Source organism: Electrophorus electricus, chromosome 3 (genome assembly GCF_041902795.1).
Source record: "Electrophorus electricus isolate QZ-2024a chromosome 3, ASM4190279v1, whole genome shotgun sequence".
In the NCBI taxonomy this organism is placed as follows: Eukaryota; Metazoa; Chordata; class Actinopteri; order Gymnotiformes; family Gymnotidae; genus Electrophorus; species Electrophorus electricus.
Genome location: NC_137499.1, coordinates 23,864,491 through 23,886,173, shown reverse-complemented (window position 1 = coordinate 23,886,173; position 21,683 = coordinate 23,864,491). Strand labels below are relative to the sequence as shown.

At 47.3% G+C, this 21,683-nt stretch overlaps 1 protein-coding gene across 8 annotated transcripts in view; it reads right to left on the bottom strand.

Moving 5' to 3' along the window:
- The window catches only part of tex2 (testis expressed 2), a 29,903-nt gene that overhangs the window by 4,694 nt on the left and 3,526 nt on the right, over positions 1-21,683 (bottom strand). For 7 of the 8 annotated variants that reach the window (XM_081710729.1, XM_081710728.1, XM_081710732.1 and 4 more), the window contains 7 exons: positions 7,605-9,174; positions 4,763-4,963; positions 3,910-4,228; positions 3,429-3,676; positions 2,679-2,822; positions 2,494-2,593; positions 476-596 (listed from right to left, as the gene is read on the bottom strand). In XM_081710729.1, the coding sequence (XP_081566855.1) occupies positions 476-596; positions 2,494-2,593; positions 2,679-2,822; positions 3,429-3,676; positions 3,910-4,228; positions 4,763-4,963; positions 7,605-9,149 (2,678 nt within the window). In that variant the 5' untranslated portion in view covers positions 9,150-9,174. Of the gene's footprint in view, positions 597-2,493; positions 2,594-2,678; positions 2,823-3,428; positions 3,677-3,909; positions 4,229-4,762; positions 4,964-7,604; positions 9,175-21,683 lie in introns of all 8 variants that reach the window. The other variant, XR_014122681.1, reaches the window with a different exon arrangement.

The window sequence follows — 21,683 nt, the reverse complement described above, 5'->3', positions numbered from 1 at the left end:
CAATAACACACCACGAGTCCACAGAAGGTTGAGTCCACATACAGAAACAGAAGAGGAGAGAGAGAGAGAGAGAGAGAGAGAGAGAGAGAGAGAGAGAGAGAGAGAGAGAGAGAGAGAGAGAGAGAGAGAGAGAGAGCAAGCACACAGAGAGAAGGGTATAGAGAAAGAACACAATCCAAACTGACAGATTATCTTATTAAAACAGGGTGTTGCATGAGAAATGTTTTTTTTTTTCTAAATTGTTCTCTAAATGTTTTCAAAATTGATCAGTCAGTGTTTGGCTATAAAGACATGCAGAGGAAACAGGTCAGGCAAAAAAGAAGCAGTGGAAGATTCATTGCATGTTACCGACCTTTCGCAGTTACTCAGATTTGGAAATACATAATAATAAACATACATCTGTAATGCATTGTGATGTGTGGCATTGGCTAAAACCTATCAGTGTCCTAAATGCTCTGCACATGCTTTGCCATACCCTTCCTTCCCTGTTTCCCCACAGGCCTCTACTTCCTTCCCAAGCCTGGCCAGGTTCATCTTGGTCTCCAGAGTCATCAGAAAAGACCCAGTGTAAGAGATCTCCAAGTCAAACCACAGGCCTATACAGGAAGGGAAAACCAGCAATGTTGTTGTACTTGTGTCCAAGCTCCCAGGAGCCCAGATTCATATGCATTTACATTAGATATTATTACCAAAACCTTTTCCTAAAAACACAACAGCAACAAGGAGCTGGAAAATAGGATCATGGAAACCTTAGTACTGCTCTCAGTGAATAAGACAAACCTGCACAAACGCAACACAGTCAGGCACAGTATATGCACTTGATAAATACAGTAATGAGTGAAAACAGGTATCAGGACTGCAGGGATGCTTGGCACAGGGAAGATGATGCCAAGGTAGCATCTGTGACAGCAGCAGCTTGAGAAAAAGATGGTAAAAAATGGTTTCTCCATTTAGAAATAGTGGATTGTAACCGGTTTAAGAGTATTTATATCTTCAGGATTGTTTGTGATCAGACAGATACAAATTCAAAAATACTGCAATACAGAATATCGATCTTAATGTCGCAACCGATCTTTATGTCTGTTCCCACCAGACGTCTTATCACTTTAGAAAGAAATATACTTGACACATCGAATGGCTCACAGCATGTACAGTACTAGGGAAGAACATACATTGAAAAGAACAAATCTCCAGACTCCACTGGTTTGGTCCACCTCACATTGCCATGGTGACTGCCGCCTAAATGCCGCTGGCCACGCTTGCAGTTAGAAAACTGGCGGTGGAAGCTGCCGAATGTCCGACCGTGTGGCAGGGACGAAGTCCAACCAGAAGGACAGTTACTGCAGTCTTTCAGGCAGATATTTGAAATCGCCTGCTTGTATAAAACATTGTATACTTTACATAACATTACTACATTATAGGTATAAACAAAAAGGGTGAATGAGAGAACATCTTGGTCCAATCTCAGCTCTCCTCTCACACATCACACTTCTCTATGGCTCTGTCCTAGTTCGAGCTCTCATTGTCACGAAGCGCTCTACCTGCGGCCCACCCTCCAGGCCCGTGAAAGGTCAGCCCTCAGATGCACACAGCTCTGATTGGCTCAGAAGGCTTGCTGAGGCTTTTGAGCACTGTGTGTAGTTTCACAGACAGTGAGGGAGAAGTTCAGCAGCCCAGCAGGGGTATGGCCATATGCCAGATTTTACTCTCTCGCTCCCCCTATGGGCATGACGAGTGAACTGCAGGAGAAAGCCTGGGTCACACTGCCGCACAAAAGAGACCGACCTCCAGCTAAAAAAACAACAGAGCTTAGGCATCAAAATACCTTTAGGAGAACATTATAATTGCACATCTACAGTGAATACATCCAATTATCAACTTACATTGACACTAAAGATAAGTGAGCTGTTATGAACATCATGAATCCCAAGCATGAATCTCAGTGGTCTCATTAAGAACAAGGAAGTGGACAGACAACACTTGAGAAAAAGCCAGAACTCAAACCACACTGCATCCTTCTTCCATCTCTGGAAGGATGGAAAAGATCCTTCTAGACATAAACATAAAAGCCATGGCTGTTATGTTTCTACAAGTTGTACGGTTATCATACATTTGTGATAATGCTAGTGTTATACATGTATATGTCATATGACAGGCCTGTAAAGGAATGGGACATGCACAACCAGTGATGTACTTGAGAGATGATCCAGGATGGTGTATGGCAGTGATTCTATGCCAATTCTAAGATTCAGCAAGCCTGTTATTTGGTTGACCTTTCTAGCTAACATAATTTGGGATAATGGAGAACTGTGCTTCTAAAACCATAAACTACAGCAGAGAACCCATGCTGGTATTAACAATTTCTATCCACCAAGATATTTCAACAATACAAGAAGATGAGACAATCACTGCGGGTTAAGCGCTACAACATTATCCTTGGTTTCTGTGCAACCTTGAGGGAGGTAAACCACATTCCAGTGGACATAGGCTTACCCTGATGGTCCACTGACGGTTTGGAGGACTGAAGGATCTTGGGGATGGCCATACCCATATCCAGTTCAGTCAGTGTCAGCTCGTTCATGAAGTATGGCAGCTGTAAAATTAAAATACAGAGCCTTAGCCGCAAGGAGACTCGGATCCCACAGAGCAACTGAGGCAGAGAGGTGGAATATACCTACCCGGATCTTGCTCAGTTTCATCTGGACCTTTTTGGACACGAGGTCAGCCCAGTGCTTCTCCCTGAGGAAGTCCCAGAAGATACGTGCCAGGAGGGCATTGACCCAGGCCTCGGATTCCGTCTCTCTGTCCAGGCTGGCTGGAAACTGCAAATTGCAAATTGACACCATCCAAATGTCTTCTGTGTGCTCTCAGAACACCCAAGATGAATGCTAAAACTTTGTTTGGCTCTCTGATACAATCATATTAGACAACAGGTAAAATTGTCTCTGTGGCTGTCTGGTAATATCGCATCACAGTGTGGGTAAAGATCTGGTCTCTCTTGCTATTTTCCTGCCTCCCACTAATCTTTTCCCACAACTGGTCTCTTCTGGACTGGTGCCGGTGTAACTAAGAGATTTCCCTCACATCTCATATAGTTTGACCAAAGTCATTTACTTCGAGCCAAGGCCTTCAATCTGACCACAGAGCACCACACTTAGGTTCCACTAAACCAAGGCATCACCTGCTAACTCTCACTAGACTGATTAGATTTCATTATAAATGAGATAAGCAGCTCATGAATAGAGAGTATGTTTACAGACAAGAGTGGATGCAATAAAGAAATATCATATGCAGAGTAAAAGGTAGGTTAGTACACAGCAAACCCACAGTGTTTAATTAACATTTACAGCTTTTGTTTGTGCATAGTTGCACAAAAAACTACAGTTGTTCCTTTCTGTACTGGGGGTTGGCTGTGTGATACTCAGTACCTTCTTAGTGGTCCTCGGGCTGCTTTCTGTACTGTTACCAGGGCTGGTGATGGGGCTCCCTGAGGTCTGGCAGATGTATGTGGCCATGTACACGCTGTAGTCCAGAACTTTCTGCTTCAGCCCTATGCCAGCGTCTTTCTGCCGGACCTGAGACTGGAGCACGTCATCCAGACTGCCACGACTACTGCTGCGACTGTGAGACAGAGCCCCTGATTGACTGCCACCACGGACGTGAGCGGGCACAAAGGCTGTGGGTGGAGAGAACATCCAAATACTTGCACAGGCAGTACAGCAGATAAGCATATTTGCCTAATTGTGAGAACAGAGACTCTCATCAGCCTCACCAAATAAACAACAAATTCTTACAATTTCAAAGACCCTTTTTTGCTTTACCTTTTGACTATTTGACTTTTTTGGGGTATTTAGTCTAAACATGAGTTGGGTAAACTTGGGTAAAATTCCACCCACTCTTCACTCTTACATGCAGGCAGGCTGGAGGGTTTTGTGATCTCAGCCTTCGGCTGTGAGGCCAGCAACATCCTCCTGAACCATTCCTCCTTCTCCCTCCCTGTCCTCCCAAACAGGTACAGCACGGGATCTGTAGACGAGCGCTTGATTTCCTCGTTGCCCCCGACCTGCTCTGTCCTATCCCCAGGAGGTGGGGCTTTCTCCTCCACACCTTCAGCCCTGTCTCCCTGGGCCTTCGACATGAAGTCATCCTGCTTGGTCAGCTCGATGCAGATGGGATATTTTTTGTTCCAGACCCGTTTCCTGGCAAGGCTGTGGGGCACCAGGTAGATCTGTGGGATCAGTACGACAGCTCTTTGGTTCTGGAGACTTGTGCATTCGTTACAGGTGTGTTTTAGGGAGTTGAGCGTATCTGAGAAAGCTCTGCTAGGGATACTGGTGCAGCTGCTACTGTTGAGGCTCAGACTGCTTCATTTGCAATGAACACTGCAACCTCATGCCAAAACAGATGTCTGCAGTACCGTTCACAGTCAAGATCTACGATGCTACAAACACATACCAGTTTACCCGCTTCCAAACTGACAGCTGCAACATCGTTCTTTATAAAGTATTCCATAATGAACCATAAAATAACAAACTAAATTAAAACCAATGAAATCATCTAAAAGGATAAGAAATTGTTTACTGTTTAATGAAATAAGAGGCTAATGTGGCTAACAAGGTAGCATGAAGTTAGTACCAAGTGGCATAAAGTGAGTTCTAACTGACATAAATTCAGTGCTACTGGTAATAATAGCTTTCAGATATTGTTAGTCACATTGTTTGTTTGCCTTCAACAAATGTACAAGATGTGATGGGAGAACCACCTTGCTGTCAGTCAGGTCGTAGATCTTCTGGCTGACATAAGTAACGTCAGGTTTGGGCTCATTGAAGGAGGCCCGGCGGGGAATGTTACGGTTAGGCTTGGAAAGGCGTAGCACGGATCCCTCCAATCGTACGTAGACAGAATGAGTGAGCGTGGCGTGGTACGCCTCCGGGTCGTAGCTGTGGATCTCATTCATCCAGCCCTGAAAGCAGCGCACGTGAAAACAGTGCACGTGAATCCGGTGCATGTTAAAATACTGCCCATGGCAGAACAGTTCCCAGCATAAGTCATGTGCACATTCACGTTTATGGTTAGACAGCAAGCAGGAACGCTCAAACTGGATGAGATCAGATCGGTTTTGTGTCCAGACAAGCTGTCATAATATTATTTGCTCAAGTGATTGTTTTGGCATGAAACAAAATTACCATATTTTAAAATCTGATGGAAAAAGTCCCTTTTTGTTTGTCAAGTGTGTTGGCTAAGAGCGGCAGAGTGCTGATGTTCCAGGGAGCCCTCATGTCTGTGTTTCCTTCTGGCTCTATCCTTTTAGCTCTACCTTTGCGCCCATATTATAAACCCATATTTTAAAGTTTAATATTATATCATGCCTAATTATCTGTCCTCTCTTTCTGCCAAGGTACATCTACTCTTGGTGTCATGTTGTTGCTGAGCCTCGACCCTTTTCAGCTGCTGTGGTTCCTCTCAGCCCTGACCCCACCCCCTTCTGTGGGCCCTCCCACCCCCAAACCCTTCCCCTTCTGTGGCTCCTCCCACCTCCACCCACAGATGCCCACTTCTCCACTGCCCCAGCACCTTCCACTCCCAGAACATGTAGAAGACTCTAGGCTGATTGGGCACCTGTTCCTAGGTCTTGACGGGTTTCAACTCATCGAATGCAGATTAGGACTTCTAGGAACCTGTAGTCTTCTATTGCTTTCTTGTTCTTATTACTTATTTTGTTTTTTATTGTTTATATTAGGAGGATGCCCCCCCCCCCCCCTGCTGTTTGTGTCTTGTTTCCTCTCAAGGTTTCTTCCTCATGCTCTAGGGAGCTTTTCTTTGCCATTGTCACTTACTGGGGGCTTGGACTCAGACATGTGTTAATCTGCTTTGTGACAACGGATGTTGTAAAAAATGCTGTACTTTTCTATAAGATTTATGAGATTCTTTTTTTACTTATTTAGTCAATTTGTTTTCTATTTTGTTCTGAAACATAATCTAGAAATGAAACAACTTTGTTAAGGTTTCTCAGCAGTATTTGAGAACTTAATTTTGTTAATGGACTCCATTAACATAAAGGAAATGCAACTACCTCACATAATTGCAGATTAAAACATCAGCCATGAGACAGAAACCCACTGTAGGGCCCAACCATGAGAGAACAGCAGTTTAAATAACTAAAGCAGGAAGCTAAAAGGCACAATGGCAGAGAAGTACACACACACACACACGCACACACACAAAACAAAAGCAAAAAACAAAAAACATCACTGCAGAGTCAGACAGAACAGAGAGGAATAAAAACTCTCTAACTACTCCAAGTTCTGATGCCATTATGCTGTTCTTCAGGCTGTGGTTTAGGCTCAAGGTGCCCCCAGACGTCTAATGCAAAGGAGAAAGGTAATGTTACATCATCGGAGGCGCATGGTAACAGAAGGCTTTGAGAGAGAGAGAGAGAGAGAGAGAGAGAGAGAGAGAGAAAGAGAGAGAGAGAGAGAGAGAGAGAGAGAGAGAGAGAGAGAGAGAGAGAGAGAGAGAGAGAGAGAGAGAGAGAGAGAGAGAGAGAGAGAGAGAGAGAGAGAGAAGAGAGAGAGAGAAAGAGAGAGAGAGAGAGAGAGAGAGAGAGAGAGAGAGAGAGAGAGAGAGAGAGAGAGAGAGAGAGAGAGAGAGAGAGAGAGAGAGAGAGAGAGAGAGAGAGAGAGAGAAGAGAGAGAGAGAGAGAGAGAGAGAGAGAGAGAGAGAGAGAGAGAGAGAGAGAGAGAGAGAGAGAGAGAGAAGAGAGAGAGAGAGAGAGAAGAGAGAGAGAGAGAGAGAGAGAGAGAGAGAGAGAGAGAGAGAGAGAGAGAGAGAGAAGAGAGAGAGAGAGAGAGAGAGAGAGAGAGAGAGAGAGAGAGAGAGAGAGAGAGAGAGAGAGAGAGAGAGAGAGAGAGAGAGAGAGAAAGAGAGAGAGAGAGAGAGAGAGAGAGAGAGAGAGAGAAGAGAGAGAGAGAGAGTATGGAAGCGGAGGGGAATGAAGACTAACAGGCTAAACGTAAAGCTGTGAGACCCACAGCGCACCAGCACCACTTCCTTCCCCTGCCCTCCTTCACAGCCCACACATATGTTGAAGACACTTACATAAGCTTACAGGTCACACACACACACACACACATTACAAAATGTTCGGCCTGCATGTGGCTGCAAACAGCCTTGTGGTAACAGCTGTGGTAGACGTGCCTTCACCAAGCATCTGCTTCCCCATCAGATCTCAGGATCACTGTCCTTCGTCTGTGTGCGGCCCCCTGCGGCCCAGAGCAGTGAGCAGGTTTTTAGCCACGTTTAACGCCACACGCATTTTTCTACGGTGTACACAGCAAGCTTTGATGTCCGCATCAGCATCAGCCTCTGCTGTGCTGCTCCGTCCCTCCCCACATAATGGACCGCACTCTCAGTTTCGGCATGCGAGTAAATGACTTGTGCAAAAACAAGGAGGATTAAGAGAACGAGTTGAGCATGATGGGTAAAATTCCATGGCACACCATCTGCGGGCTCAGGCCAGCCTGCAGTCTGATTCATGGATAGGGTCAGTTAGCCAGTTGTTAGCACACTAGCCGGACAGGTTGGCGGCCGGCAGCATGACCTACCTTGTAGATGTCGGGCTGTTTGATGTTGAGAGGGGTCCCTCCCCAGGGCTCTCTTCTACGCAGGCTGAGGCGAGTCCCCGAGTGGGAGGAGCCAGGGGCGGAGAGCCACATCACCAGTATCGCCAGCAAGAAGCCTGCAGCCATGCCCAGCAACACCCCATCTATGTAAGTGGGCAGCGGCAGCACGAAGTAGCCGTACACGATGGACATGAGCAGGATGAGTCCGTTATGCGGCACACCAGGAGGCTCCTCGTCCTCCTCGTCTTCTGCCTCAGCGCCCTCGGTTGGCCCCTCGCTGCCGAGAGTGCTGCCCCGCCGAAGATGACCGTCGGTTTGGTCTGCGTCGGCCTCCGTGTCCGTGCACAGCTCAAAGTCCTCACTGTAGAGCTCACAAAACTCCTCGTCTTCCTGCCGGGCTAAGGCTGACATGAAGCACCGGTCCAGGGCCAGCGAGGGAGACCTAGGTGCGGATGGCATGCCAGCAGCGCCCCCTTGAGGACTGTCACCCTCAACGTCCTCCTCCTTGATGCAGTACTGACTGTTGCTCTCCAGGTGGCCGTTGAGGGACGCCAGGCTGGAGAGCTCCGTGGCACTGGAGGACAGGGCTTTGGGCCGATGGGCACCCCCTGGTATCCCAGTGGCAAATGTGCTAGAGGTGGTCCCGCCTCCTTCCTCACCGATGATCTTGCTGAGCAGCTGCAGGGGGTCACACATGACCTCGGAGAGACGTCGCTTGGTGTCCTCTATTCGTGCCTCCACCTCTTGCACCTTGAAGAAGGAGCGGCCGTCAGGCGAGGACAGGGGCGAGGACGGCGCTGTCTTGGAGTCGCTGCCGGCGGGGGCAGCTGCACGAGGCTGGGAGAAAGGCTTGAAGAGGTGCAGGTTGAGGCGGGAATCGGGTGGGCGTGGAGGCGGGGCTTCTTGCTCGGTGGACAAAGACTTCACCAGCGTCTTCATCAGGTGGCGGCGTCGCATCGGCTGAGGGCCGGGACCTTCCCGTGCCTCCACCTCGGACGAAAGAGACTTCACCAGACTGAGAAAGGGCTTTCCGTGCACAGCTGACGTCCTGGCTGGGGAGGAGGTGGAGGAGGTGGTCGGTGCAGGGAGCTGGGGCCGATACTCTGAGGGCCAGGAGGAGCTGCCAGGGTTCCAGGTTGAGGAGGAGATCAGGCTGGCAGGGGGAGGCTGGATGGCCAGGGCGGAGCTCATGGCATGGGAGACCGGCAGGGATGACCCGGGGAGCGCTCCCTGGGCCATCCCCGCCCCTGTCCCCTCAAACAGCAGTTCCTCTCTGGCTTCCACAGCCGTAACTATGCCCTGATCGTTCCCATCCAGAGCAGAGGAGGACAAAGCCAGGCCATAGAGCTCTTCATCCTCCTCTTCCTCCTCCTTGCCCTGGGCGGAGAAGTGGATGGTTATGGTGTCACGGGAGAGTGAGCGCTGCACCTGCAGCTTTGGGCCTGCGGATGAGCGGAGAAGCGAGGAAGAGGAGGAGGAGGTTGGGGGGGCGGGCGTGTCCGCATTACAGCCCTCCTGACTGGTCATGGCAGTAGTCCAGAAGGCTCAGAGCCTGAGGACAAAAAGGGCAGTAAGGTTACACTGGTACATAACTGCCCCATAACTCCTCCTACCAGATTCATACAGCTCTAGCGAACCCAACCTTATAACCAGTGAGACCACTCACTCAACAGAACCCATCCCTTGCTTTTAATGAGCAAAAAAGCTCGACAGGGCATAGAAGCAAGGCCTCTAAATGGAGCACTCCAGTAGACCTGAGCCCCATCCATCCAATTAAACCTGGATCGCTCTGACAGCTCTGTCACCTATAGGTCACTGCCTTTCTTCTAATCAGAACTGATTCTGACCAATGTGTTGCCAGAGGTGACAGGGGGTAGCGTTTAAGATGCTGACTGTTCTCTTTAAGGATGCTACGTCTCTCATCCACAATCTGTTCAATGACTCTGATGGGAAAAAATGCTGCTTCAACACAAAAACACATTTACGTTACCAAGCCACATTTTGGCAGCTACGAGAAGAAATGTTCTACAGTTTTGTTTTAATGATATCAAAGATCCACAACAATTAATCATGAAATTACAGTTGGTAAAATGAGTTGTTCTAGAATGCAGTTCTACAATCCAATGCCTAAGTGAAATCTCAGCCTTATGAAAATATGAGGGCTAAATCTGTGGACACAGATGAACAGACACAGGATACCTTATACCTAGATTTTCATTTTGGATCCTGTGTGTCATAGTTGACATTCCTTGCAGGGTGAATCTGACCCACCCCACAGCTGACGTGTGTGTGTGTGTGTGTGTGTGTGTGTGTGTGCTATGAACACAAGGCTGTGCAGAGGCCAAAAAGGCAGTGAGGAAGCAAATATTCCAGAACATTCCAAACAGTCAGGAAAACCACCAAAGAAAGACAAATGACCAAACCCACAGTAAATACACAACACTACTCATATACACTTACACACAGTAAATAAACCACGCTACTCACATACACCTACACACGGTAAATACACCACACTACTCACATACATCTACACACGGTAAATACACCACACTACTCACATACACCTACACACGGTAAATACACCATACTACTCACATATATCTACACACGGTAAATACACCACACTACTCACATACACCTACACACGGTAAATACACCACACTACACACATACATCTACAAACTATGAACTATGCCAACAGTGTCTGTAAGGGTCTGAAATATACCTTGGATTTAAATTACTGGCTAAGTGCAGAACCTAATATGCTTAGAGCAGGATGCTGTTTTAACTGTAGTGGTGAAACCTGTTTACTGTAGGACCCTGTTTTAACTGTAGTGGTGAAACCTGTTTACTGTAGGACCCTGTTTTAACTGTAGTGGTGAAACCTGTTTACTGTAGGACCCTGTTTTAACTGTAGTGGTGAAACCTGTTTACTGTAGGACCCTGTTTTAACTGTAGTGGTGAAACCTGTTTACTGTAGGACCCTGTTTTAACTGTAGTGGTGAAACCTGCTCACAAAGAGCTGACTGACAGAGCAAAATGGAATTTTCCTTTTACAACAGGAATGGTGCAAGGACTTGACGTCCCCATGGCTGAGTGAATGGCAAGAAATCCATTTGCTGGGCATCTGGCCCAGAGGAAGAGAGAGAGAGAGAGAGAGAGAGAGAGAGAGAGAGAGAGAGAGAGAGAGAGAGAGTGAAGAGAGAGAGAGAGAGAGAGAGAGAGAGAGAGAGAGAGAGAGAGAGAGAGAGAGAGAGAGAGAGAGAGATATGGTTAAATTGAATGAAGGCAGTGAACACCACCACATTCTTTAAGCACAACTCTCAAGAGTGTTGGCACAGGAAACAACAAACTCATCCAATTAATTGCTGCCACCTGAGCCAAACTCAGCTAAGCTATTACTAAACTAGACTAGACTACACTCCAGTGAAATTCTCAGCAGACAGACTAAGGGTCTTGAAAAGCTCAGAGCTAAAGCTGTACCATATGGACAAAAATACTATAATGTGATTCTACTGTTGCATATTACAATTGTGATATACAACAATCAGCCATAACCTTGAACCCCCAGTATTAGGCAGATGTAGTTATCCCCTGTTCTGCCAAAACAGCTTTAACCTGTCCAAGCACGAACTCCACAAGACCTCTGAAGTTTTCCTGTGGTATCTGGCACCAGGATGTAAACAGCAGATCTTTTAATCAGACTTGTTTTTACAGCACATCTCACAGACACGCAATCAGATTAAGGTCTGGGAAATACAGAGGCCAAGTCAACACCTTGAATTCTTTAGCAAGTCCCTCAAACCACGTTTGCACTGTGGCAGGGTGCATTATCTTGCTGAAAGAGACCATTGACATTAGGCAATACTGTTGGCAATGAATGGTTGCCCAGATCATCACACTGCCCCTGCCAGCTTGCCTTCTTCCCATATTGCACATTGGTGTCATCTCTTCCCCAAGTAAACAACACCCAAAAGGGAAATGTGATTCATCAGACCAGGCCTCCTTCTATAGCTCCGTAGTCCAGTTCTGTAGGCACGTTTGGTGGCGGACAGTGCTCAGCACAGGCAATCTAACTGGTCTCCAGTTCCGCATGCCCACAAATGGAATGCTGCAATGCTTTGTGTGTTCTGATACCTTTCTTTCATAGCCAACTATAACTCAGGAATTTGTGCAATTGGATTGGACCAGACGGGCTAGCCTTCGCTCCCCATGCATGGATGAGTCTTGAGTGCCCATGACCCTGCGATCAGTTGTCTTTTCTTGGACCACTCTTGGTAAGTGCTAGCCAGTGCATACTGGGAACAACCCACAATACCTGCTGTTTTAGAAATGCTCTGACCCAGCGGTCTAGCCATTAGTTTGGCCCTTGTCAAAGTTGCTCAGGTCCTTATACTTGCTCCTTCTTCCTGCTTCCAACACATCAACTTCAAGAGCTGACTGTACACTTGCTACCTAATATATCTCACCCTTTGAAAGGTAACAGAGTAACTAGATAATCAAATGTTATTCACTTCACCTGTCAGTGTTTTTAATGTCATGGCTGATTGGTGTATCTTGCAATATATTAAAACACAGGTGAATCCTTGAGATTACATTTTTAAAGACTGGCCTACATTACATTAACTAAAAATGATTTGTCAGGTCATGTGAATGTCATGATTCTACCAAGTCACCCACAGAAGAATATCCCACAGAACATCTCATTTTAGTCTGGATGCTCACAGCACACAGCACATGTCCAAGAGGGCTCATTTGCATATTGCAACCTTTCACAATATCAACATTGCAAAGGCCAATATTGTGATAACAATTAACAACCAATTTATCATGTCAGCCCTCACAGGACCGTCTTCCATTATAGTAAAAGAGCAGCATAGGACTGTCTGTGAGATAGAAGGAGAATAATGGGCAGAAAGAGTGTGTGTGTGTGTGTGTGTGTGTGTGTGTGTGTGTGTGTGTGTGTGTGTGTGTGTGAGAATGAGTGTGGGTGAGTGTGTGTGTGTGTGTGTGTGTGTGTGTGTGAGTGTGAGTGAGTGTGGATGGGTGTGTGTGTGTGTGAGTGAGTGTGGGTGTGTGTGGGTGTGTGTGTGTGAGTGAGTGTGGTGTGTGTGTGTGTGTGTGTGTGTGTGTGTGTGTGTGAGTGTGTGTGTGTGTGTTTGTGTGTGTGTGTGTATATGTGTGTGTATGTGTGTGAGTGTGTGTGTGTGTCTTGGGGTTGGAGGGTGAAAATGCTAGCTGTAATCTTTCTCTATGGAACTGGAAACTGAGCCTGAGGTTATTCTGTAGTTTGCTTATGTGAGACTGTTAAATACAGCTCAGCAGAATCTCACGACATACAGCAGTGTATAAAGATGGGTTAGATGGTCCATCAGGGGAACAACATTCACCCGACAGCCACGAATCATGCCAGAATGCATGTTAAATGTAAACAGTATCCAGATTTATTCCAGACACATAATCAGTAGGACTCCATTGTTTTCGTTCTCACGTTTTAATCTCAGTCTCTGCAGGTGTGGTTAGTGTTTCTCCGGTCTTGATCAGTTCCATTCATTTATTACATATTTAAAATTACTCTATGACAGTTTTTAGAGGGCAGTGATGCGTTAAGGTGAATTATTTAGCCAATTAATCCATCTGCTTGAAAAGAGTGTGGGTGGATGTGCAGTAAACAGATCAACTCAAAATAATCTGCATAGACATGATGTAACGTAATGTTAAAAGGACAGTGTTGCATACAGGATTGTTAAAAACCCAAAGCATTTTTGTGTAGCAACATAGGCTTTGCCTCAGGTTTTCTAGCACGTTGTCTGACTCTTAACTTTGTGGTGAGAACGGCAGGCTCAGGGAACATGACTCAAGAACTGGCATCAGCCTCACAATAACACAGTAATATGAGTTTAGCTCTCTGACACCCACGTCAAAGGCTTGAGACATGCAGGTCTCCATAGAGTCAGCATACATCTCAGAGTCAGAGTCAGGGTGCTACTGAGAGTCAGCATGCTTGTAACCTATAGGGCACTCTTGTGACCTGAGGGATGTTCATATAGTTTATTCTGTTAGTGTAAGCAGAATAATGGTAGTATACACACACACACACACACACACACACACACACACACACACACACACACACACACACACACACACACACACACACACACACACACAGATGCATGCAGTCAGAATGGCACAGGGCAAAGACAGGGAGCAGCATTCACCAACTCTGCAGAGTCAGATGGCAAAAAACCAGAAAGCAATAAAAAGGACTGAGCATAGCAACTGTGTGAGCGTGAGGGGAGGAAGAGCGGAATCAAGTGTGAGGCAAGGCGAGGAAACGAGGGAGCCAGCGACCGCTCCTGATTCCTCAGAATGAGCATGTCTGGAGGAAACAGGTGGAGAGGACAGAAACACAAGAAAATATCACTTCAAAGTAATACATCAAGAGGAGGGAGAGAGTGATGGAGGGAGGGGAGGGAGGGAGGGAGGGAGAGAAGGAGAGGGGGAGATAGAGACAGAGGGAGGGGGAGAGGGATAGATGATGACGCAGGTAATCAACGGAGCAGGAAAAATCTACCCTTCTTCCATCTCTTCCATCTCTCTCTCTCTCTCTCTCTCTCTCTCTCTCTCTCTCTCTCTTTCTCTCTTTCTCTCTTTCTCTCTCTCTCTCTCTCTCTCTCTCTCTCTCTCTCTCTCTCTCTCTCTCTCTCTCTCTCTCTCTCTCTCTCTTCTCTCTCTCTCTCTCTCTCTCTTTCTCTCTCTCTCTCTCTCACTGTGTGTGTGTACTGGAGGGCCTGACACTGAGCTATTATTTTCTGCTGCTTTCCTGGCATTTCCAGCCCTCAGAGAGTACAGAATAATGTGGTGGTAATGCACATTTATTCATTGAGAGCTCAATAATCTGTGCTTTCCTACAACAGTAAACAGCCTCACGCTGCTGCCAACATTAGCTTATTAGCCCCATTTTATGAGGCTGTAGTGGGCTTCGGCAAGGGTGTGCTCGGTCGTCTAATGGAGGTAGGGCCGCCCAGCTGTGCAGCAATATCCCAGCTGTCTGGAGCAGCGACATGATGAGGGAGTTAGTGAAGGCATAGTCCTCGATCAGGAAGCCCTGAGCTGCTCCAGGAAATGCCCAATGAGATCACCATGAGAGTTCCATACAAACACAATTGCAGAGAATTTACTCAAGAACTCCGCCTCAGTCCTATTTAAAGACTATCACTAAGGACCCATAATGGGGGACTTCCTGAATGTAATTACTGAGGAGACAAAGGTACCTCATAGCGGTACTGAAGGAATTAAGGGACAGAGGGCATTGTGAATGATTTGCTGAAGGTACAATTTGTGTGTTATTACTAGTTTAGGCAATTTGTCTCTTATTTGTCGTATTAATGGTTCCTACATGAAAAGCAGATCACTCTTTTATTTAAAGTAATTAAAGCAGAAATTCGGGGAGATCCAAAGTGTTCACAAACCTTTTCTTGCAACTGTAATTGCACTGATTACACACTTTAGTGCAGTAATTACTACCATGTTTTATCAAAGCTTTCACATTGCACAGCTCTGAATGGCATAGGAGAAGCTCAGTCAGTGACTCTTCTGGGTTAAAAGCAAAGCAGATTCATATTAGTGCTGAAAGGACATTCACAAAGGTAAACACCAATAGATGGATCTCTAGAGCAACAGACACATTTCTTTCTCTTTGCAACTTCTTGCTTATCTGTACCTTTGTTTAGCATTCACTTATAAGTTGTAAATTGTAAATGTTCAGCATTCTAATGCTTCTAGCACTTTATTTTAACATTTAATTTATTTAGATCTTTCTATTTGTAAATAATTTTATTGTATTTTTCCTTTTAAGTCAAAAATTGTATTTAATTTATTAACATTTTTATATTTTTAAATTATAAATTATTTTTTATATTAATATAATATTTTTAGTTCCTAGTTATTTACATAATTTATTTTTACTATTGAAATAAATAATAAACATTTAAATTAATTGTTTTATATAACTTTTTTAATTTTGCAAAAAAACCTTAGAAGTTAGAAATTAGATTGCTGGATGTAATAGCTTTATTATTATTATTTTATTGACTGTCTAGGGCTCTTTGAATTGTCAATTTGTACAAAAAGTGCTAAACAAATAAACTTGTATTGTTATGCCAAACTGCACCTGAAAGGCACAGCTGACTTCATTAAACTCGATTGAAGTTTCACAGCCCGTCCATCAGTGGAAGCAGCACCACTGGCGTGGAAGCATCTTAGAGAGTGCGCTGAAGGTCCTTAAATAGCCAGAGATCTTCCTGCATCAGCACACTGAAATTTCTGAACTGTCCAAGATGGCAGGGTCAGCATGGTAACCCTTGACCCCAACCTCTGACCTTGAGAGGTGAAGGCAGATGGGAGCAGGTGGAACAAGGGGCTGGCAACACCGAGGTTGTGGGTTCCATTCCCAGCGAGCATGCGCTGTCACTAATAAATATGTAAGTCACTCTGGGTAAGAGTGTCTGCCAAATGCTGTAAACATAACACAGAGCTGCTAAACTGCTTGCCATAACTGAACTACGTCATTACTCATAGTTCATGAAAGTGCTTTCAATTTTCTGCAGGGCTTGAAACCAGGCAAAGTGTTCTGGAAGGGGTCCTAAAATGATCTTGGAAAAGTACAACTGATGAATAGGTCACCTAGATGGAAGGATAGTCTGGGTAGTGTCTAGAGCGTCTGGGCAGTGTCTAGAGCGTCTGGGCAGTGTCTAGAGCGTCTGGGTAATGTCTAGAGCATCTGGGCAGTGTCTAGAGCGTCTGGGCAGTGTCTAGGGCGTCTGGGCAGTGTCTAGAGCGTCTGGGCAGTGTCTAGAGCGTCTGGGTAGGGTTTAGGGCGTCTGGGCTGTGTCTAGAGCGTCTGGGCAGTGTCTAGAGCATCTGGGTAGTGTCTAGGGCATCTGGGCAGTGTCTAGAGTGTCTAGGTAGTGTCTGTCATGTTACAATCTGTTTTTTGGCAAAGTGAAGCTGCACAAACAACTATATGTAGGAGTGGCAATAAATATTTTTTTGACTTTGAGAAGGAAGATCTCATACTTTGAGAAGGAAGATGAGGAGAGAGGGGCAGTGAGGAGAGAGGGGCGGTGAGGAGAGAGGGGCAGTGAGGAGAGAGGGGCGGTGAGGAGAGAGGGGGCGGTGAGGAGAGAGGGGCGGTGAGGAGAGGGGTGTTGAGGAGAGAGGGGTAGTGAGGAGAGGGGGCGGTGAGGAGAGAGGGGCAGTGAGGAGAGAGGGGCAGTGGAGGAGAGAGGGGCAGTGAGGAGAGGGGTGGTGAGGAGAGAGGGGTAGTGAGGAGAGAGGGGCGGTGAGGAGAGAGGGGCGGTGAGGAGAGGGGCGGTGAGGAGAGGGGTGGTGAGGAGAGAGGGGTAGTGAGGAGAGAGGGGCGGTGAGGAGAGAGGGGCGGTGAGGAGAGGGGCGGTGAGGAGAGAGGGGCAGTGAGGAGAGAGGGGCGGTGAGGAGAGAGGGGCGGTGAGGAGAGAGGGGCGGTGAGGAGAGGGGTGGTGAGGAGAGAGGGGTAGTGAGGAGAGGGGCGGTGAGGAGAGAGGGCAGTGAGGAGAGAGGGGCAGTGAGGAGAGAGGGGCAGTGAGGAGAGGGGTGGTGAGGAGAGAGGGGTAGTGAGGAGAGAGGGGCGGTGAGGAGAGAGGGGCGGTGAGGAGAGGGGCGGTGAGGAGAGGGGTGGTGAGGAGAGAGGGGTAGTGAGGAGAGGAGGGGCGGTGAGGAGAGAGGGGCGGTGAGGTGAGAGGGGCGGTGAGGAGAGAGGGGCGGTGAGGAGAGAGGGGTGGTGAGGAGAGAGGGGCAGTGAGGAGAGGGGGGTGGTGAGGAGAGAGGGGTAGTGAGGAGAGAGGGGCGGTGAGGAGAGAGGGGCGGTGAGGAGAGGGGCGGTGAGGAGAGGGGTGGTGAGGAGAGAGGGGTATGAGGAGAGAGGGGCGGTGAGGAGAGAGGGGCGGTGAGGTGAGAGGGGCGGTGAGGAGAGAGGGGCGGTGAGGAGAGAGGGGTGGTGAGGAGAGAGGGGCCGGTGAGGTGAGAGGGGCGGTGAGGAGAGGGGTGGTGAGGGAGAGAGGGTAGTGAGGAGAGAGGGGCGGTGAGGAAGAGAGGGGCGGTGAGGAGAGGGGCGGTGAGGAGAGGGGTGGTGAGGAGAGAGGGGTAGTGAGGAGAGAGGGGCGGTGAGGAGAGAGGGGCGGTGAGGTGAGAGGGGCGGTGAGGAGAGAGGGGCGGTGAGGTGAGCTGTACATTGAGGAGAGAGTAACATTGTTACATTTTTACATTAGAAGTGTAACCTTCAAGGGGGAGACAAAACATTTCCATGGTACCTGGGCAAATCCTCCGATACAGCTGCAACTACCCAGACACCCTCCTCAGTAGGTATTCACAGTGGTCTCGCTAAGGGCATACATACCCACCCCATAAAAGAAATGACCTGCTTTAATGTATAGCAGTCGGCTCTCTGTGAGAAAACAGCCAGGGCAAGACAGCGAGAGAGAGAGAGAGAGAGAGAGAGAGAGAGAGAGAGAGAGAGAGAGAGAGAGAGAGAGAGAGAGAGAGAGAGAGGGGGAGAGAGAGAGAGAGAGAGAGGGAGAGGGAGAGAGAGGGGGGGAGAGAGAGAGAGAGAGAGAGGGGGGAGAGAGAGAGAGAGAGAGAGAGAGAGAGAGAGAGAGAGAGAGAGGGTTGATGAGCAGTAAAGCAGGTCAGTAGTCCTCCTCAAGTGAGGAGACTACTGCCCATTGCACCTTCCTCACTAGACAAGCCCACTAATCCTCAACGTGAAGGATTAGAAGACTAGTTAGTAAGATAGTAAGGCCAGTGGAGTAAGCTTTTGGGGCAGGCACCTGATAAAGACCGTCCTAATTCAAGAGAAGCTAATCCATCCTCAGACGTTTCATCCCCTCTCTGTTTTCCAGACATCCAGGCTTGCTATGAGTGGACTTCTCTGTCTCCACAGCATGAGGGCAAGGCCCAGGTCACCTGACCCACAACCACGAGAGGTGATCAGCACCAGACCAGGAGAACTGGACAAGATCCAGCTTAGCAAGTATCACAATGAATCACAATGAATCACGTCACACTGACTCACGTCAATAGAGCTGGAGCTGCTCCTGACCGCTAGTTTGTGCAACAGCAGAAATACTTGGCCAAAACCATGGGTCCTTGGCAGACATTTCTAGTTTCTGGATATCAGCCAACAGTGAATGCAAAACATCAGCATTATTAAGCATTATTTCTGCATGTGCACTAGGGTTTGGGTTTTCATTCACACACTCGGATATGCTGCGTGAACTAGGAGAAGGCTGTCACTCTGCCTCCAGATGTGTCCACACAGTGGACGTGTGATTACACAGCGATTCTCCTACAGCCACTTCAGACGCAGCTGCGTCTGAGCTCCGGGTTAGCAGTACTCTCTGCGCTGGTGGTTGTTGATGGTAATAGTATCCCTGTCACCATTTTCTCTGACAGACACTCTATGAAACAGTTTTATAACAAGGAGGAAGATACGCCACCCCACTCAGTGGGGCAGATCTGAAATAAACCAAAAAAGTGACAGCCAGACAAAATCTATGGCGGTGAGATCTGAATGTGTGTAAAATGGACTGGGACATAATCTGATCATTGGAACAAAATAGAGAGGGGAGGGGAGACACATGGGAGGGAGAGGAGGGAGAGAGAGACAGACAGATGAAGAAACAGGGGAGACACATGGGAGGGAGAGGAGGGAGAGAGAGACAGACAGATGAAGAAACAGGGGAGACACTTGGGAGGGAGAGGAGGGAGAGAGAGACACGGACAGATGAAGAAACAGGGGAGACACATGGGAGGGAGAGGAGTGAGAGAGAGACAGACAGATGAAGAAACAGGGGAGACACTTGGGAGGGAGAGGAGGGAGAGAGAGACACGGACAGATGAAGAAACAGGGGAGACACATGGGAGGGAGAGGAGTGAGAGAGAGACAGACAGATGAAGAAACAGGGGAGACACATGGGAGGGAGAGGAGTGAGAGAGAGACAGACAGATGAAGAAACAGGGGAGACACATGGGAGGGAGAGGAGTGAGAGAGAGACAGACAGATGAAGAAACAGGGGAGACACATGGGAGGGAGAGGAGTGAGAGAGAGAGACAGGGACAGATGAAGAAACGGGAGACACATGGGAGGGAGAGGAGTGAGAGAGAGACAGACAGATGAAGAAACAGGGGAGACACATGGGAGGGAGAGGAGTGAGAGAGAGACAGACAGATGAAGAAACAGGGGAGACACATGGGAGGGAGAGGAGTGAGAGAGAGAGACAGGGACAGATGAAGAAACAGGGGAGACACATGGGAGGGAGAGGAGTGAGAGAGAGACAGACAGATGAAGAAACAGGGGAGACACATGGGAGGGAGAGGAGTGAGAGAGAGACAGACAGATGAAGAAACAGGGGAGACACATGGGAGGGAGAGGAGTGAGAGAGAGACAGACAGATGAAGAAACAGGGGAGGGAGATAGAGAGAGAGGTTTGAGCTTCTTATATCTACCAGAAATAGAACCGTAGGAGGAGAGGAACCAGTAGGCCTACAAGCTTTCAGGCCACTTTGGCCTCAAGCTCTGATGAGACTACATTTGTTCTGCTAGGAGTAGGCAACCCTGAGCTCCTATACACCGCCTACACGCACACACACACACGCACGCACGAGCATGCACACGCACAAGCACGCACACACACACACACACAGAAAGAGATACACAGACACACATAAAAAAAACCCCACATGCATAAACACACACACGTTCAAATCAAATCTCAGAAGTGCCACTGTTGCCAATGTGAATTCCAGTACATATAGGTCCAACGGCGCCACTCTGTAAAAACCCTCTATAATCAGATGTAAGGAAGTAGGGTACTGGAAATGGCAAAGAATAACCATGGAAACATCAGTTTAAGGTGTTACCTTTCTACAATACGCTATAAAAATGAGCAGATTTGGTACCATAAGGTAATGGCTCTAGGAAACATAGCTGCAAGTCCCATGGTAGTCCCACTGCATGTGCACAATATGCTATGGTGATAATAGATTTAATGGTGATAATAGATTTAATAAAAAGCAAGCAAGCACCTACCACGTGGAAGACATGCCTATGTTCATGTCATACACCTGCTCGTGCTCACCTACTGACACACTGACACAAACAGCAAACAGCACCTGCCCACTGGCAAATCATACAACCTAGGGGTAGAATGTACAATCCCCTGGCCAATCAGAATTAACAATCTCGCAGCCAATCGGAATGAACAATTTTGACTGGCCAGTCAAAATGAACAATCCCATGGTCAGTCAAAATGAACATTCCCATAGCCAATCAGAATGAACAATCCTCTGTTCTGGAGCATTCTTATGTTTACCCTTCAGTGATGCAGTGGACTCCATGTCGATGCCCTGGGACCACTGTAAAGACCACAGTGTCTCTGAAGGTCCTGATTCAACAATAAGCTATACTGACTACTTAAGCTAACAGTGAGAACAGTGGCAAATGAAGTGAGATATAAAAGAGAAAGGGGTGAGAGAGCGAGAGAAATGGAGGGAGATATTTAAGACAGAAGGAAAGTGAGAGAGACAGAAGAACAGGGAGAGAAGGCGAGAAAGAGAGAGAAATTAATGGAGAAATAAAAGTATGGGGTGACGGAGAAATTAAGGGACACATAAGAGGAGTGAAGAAAGAAAGAAATGAAGAGAGATACATGCGAAGGAGAGCGAGAGAGAGAGAAATGAAGGGAGATATAAGAGAGAAGGAGCGCGAGAGATAAAAGAAAGGCGATATGAGGGAGTAATGAAGGGAGATATAAAAGAGAAAGGGGTGAGAGAGAGATATAAAGCAATACAAGAGACAAAGGGAGCGAGAGAGATGAAATAAGGGAAATATAAGAGAGAAGAGAGAGTTGATCCATTGATTCATAGCAGCTTCGCACCACGGCAAGCCAGGCTTTAAAAGCTCCAGCTCAGTGTGACACATGACCACTTAATGGTCAGTAGACCTGACCATCACATGGA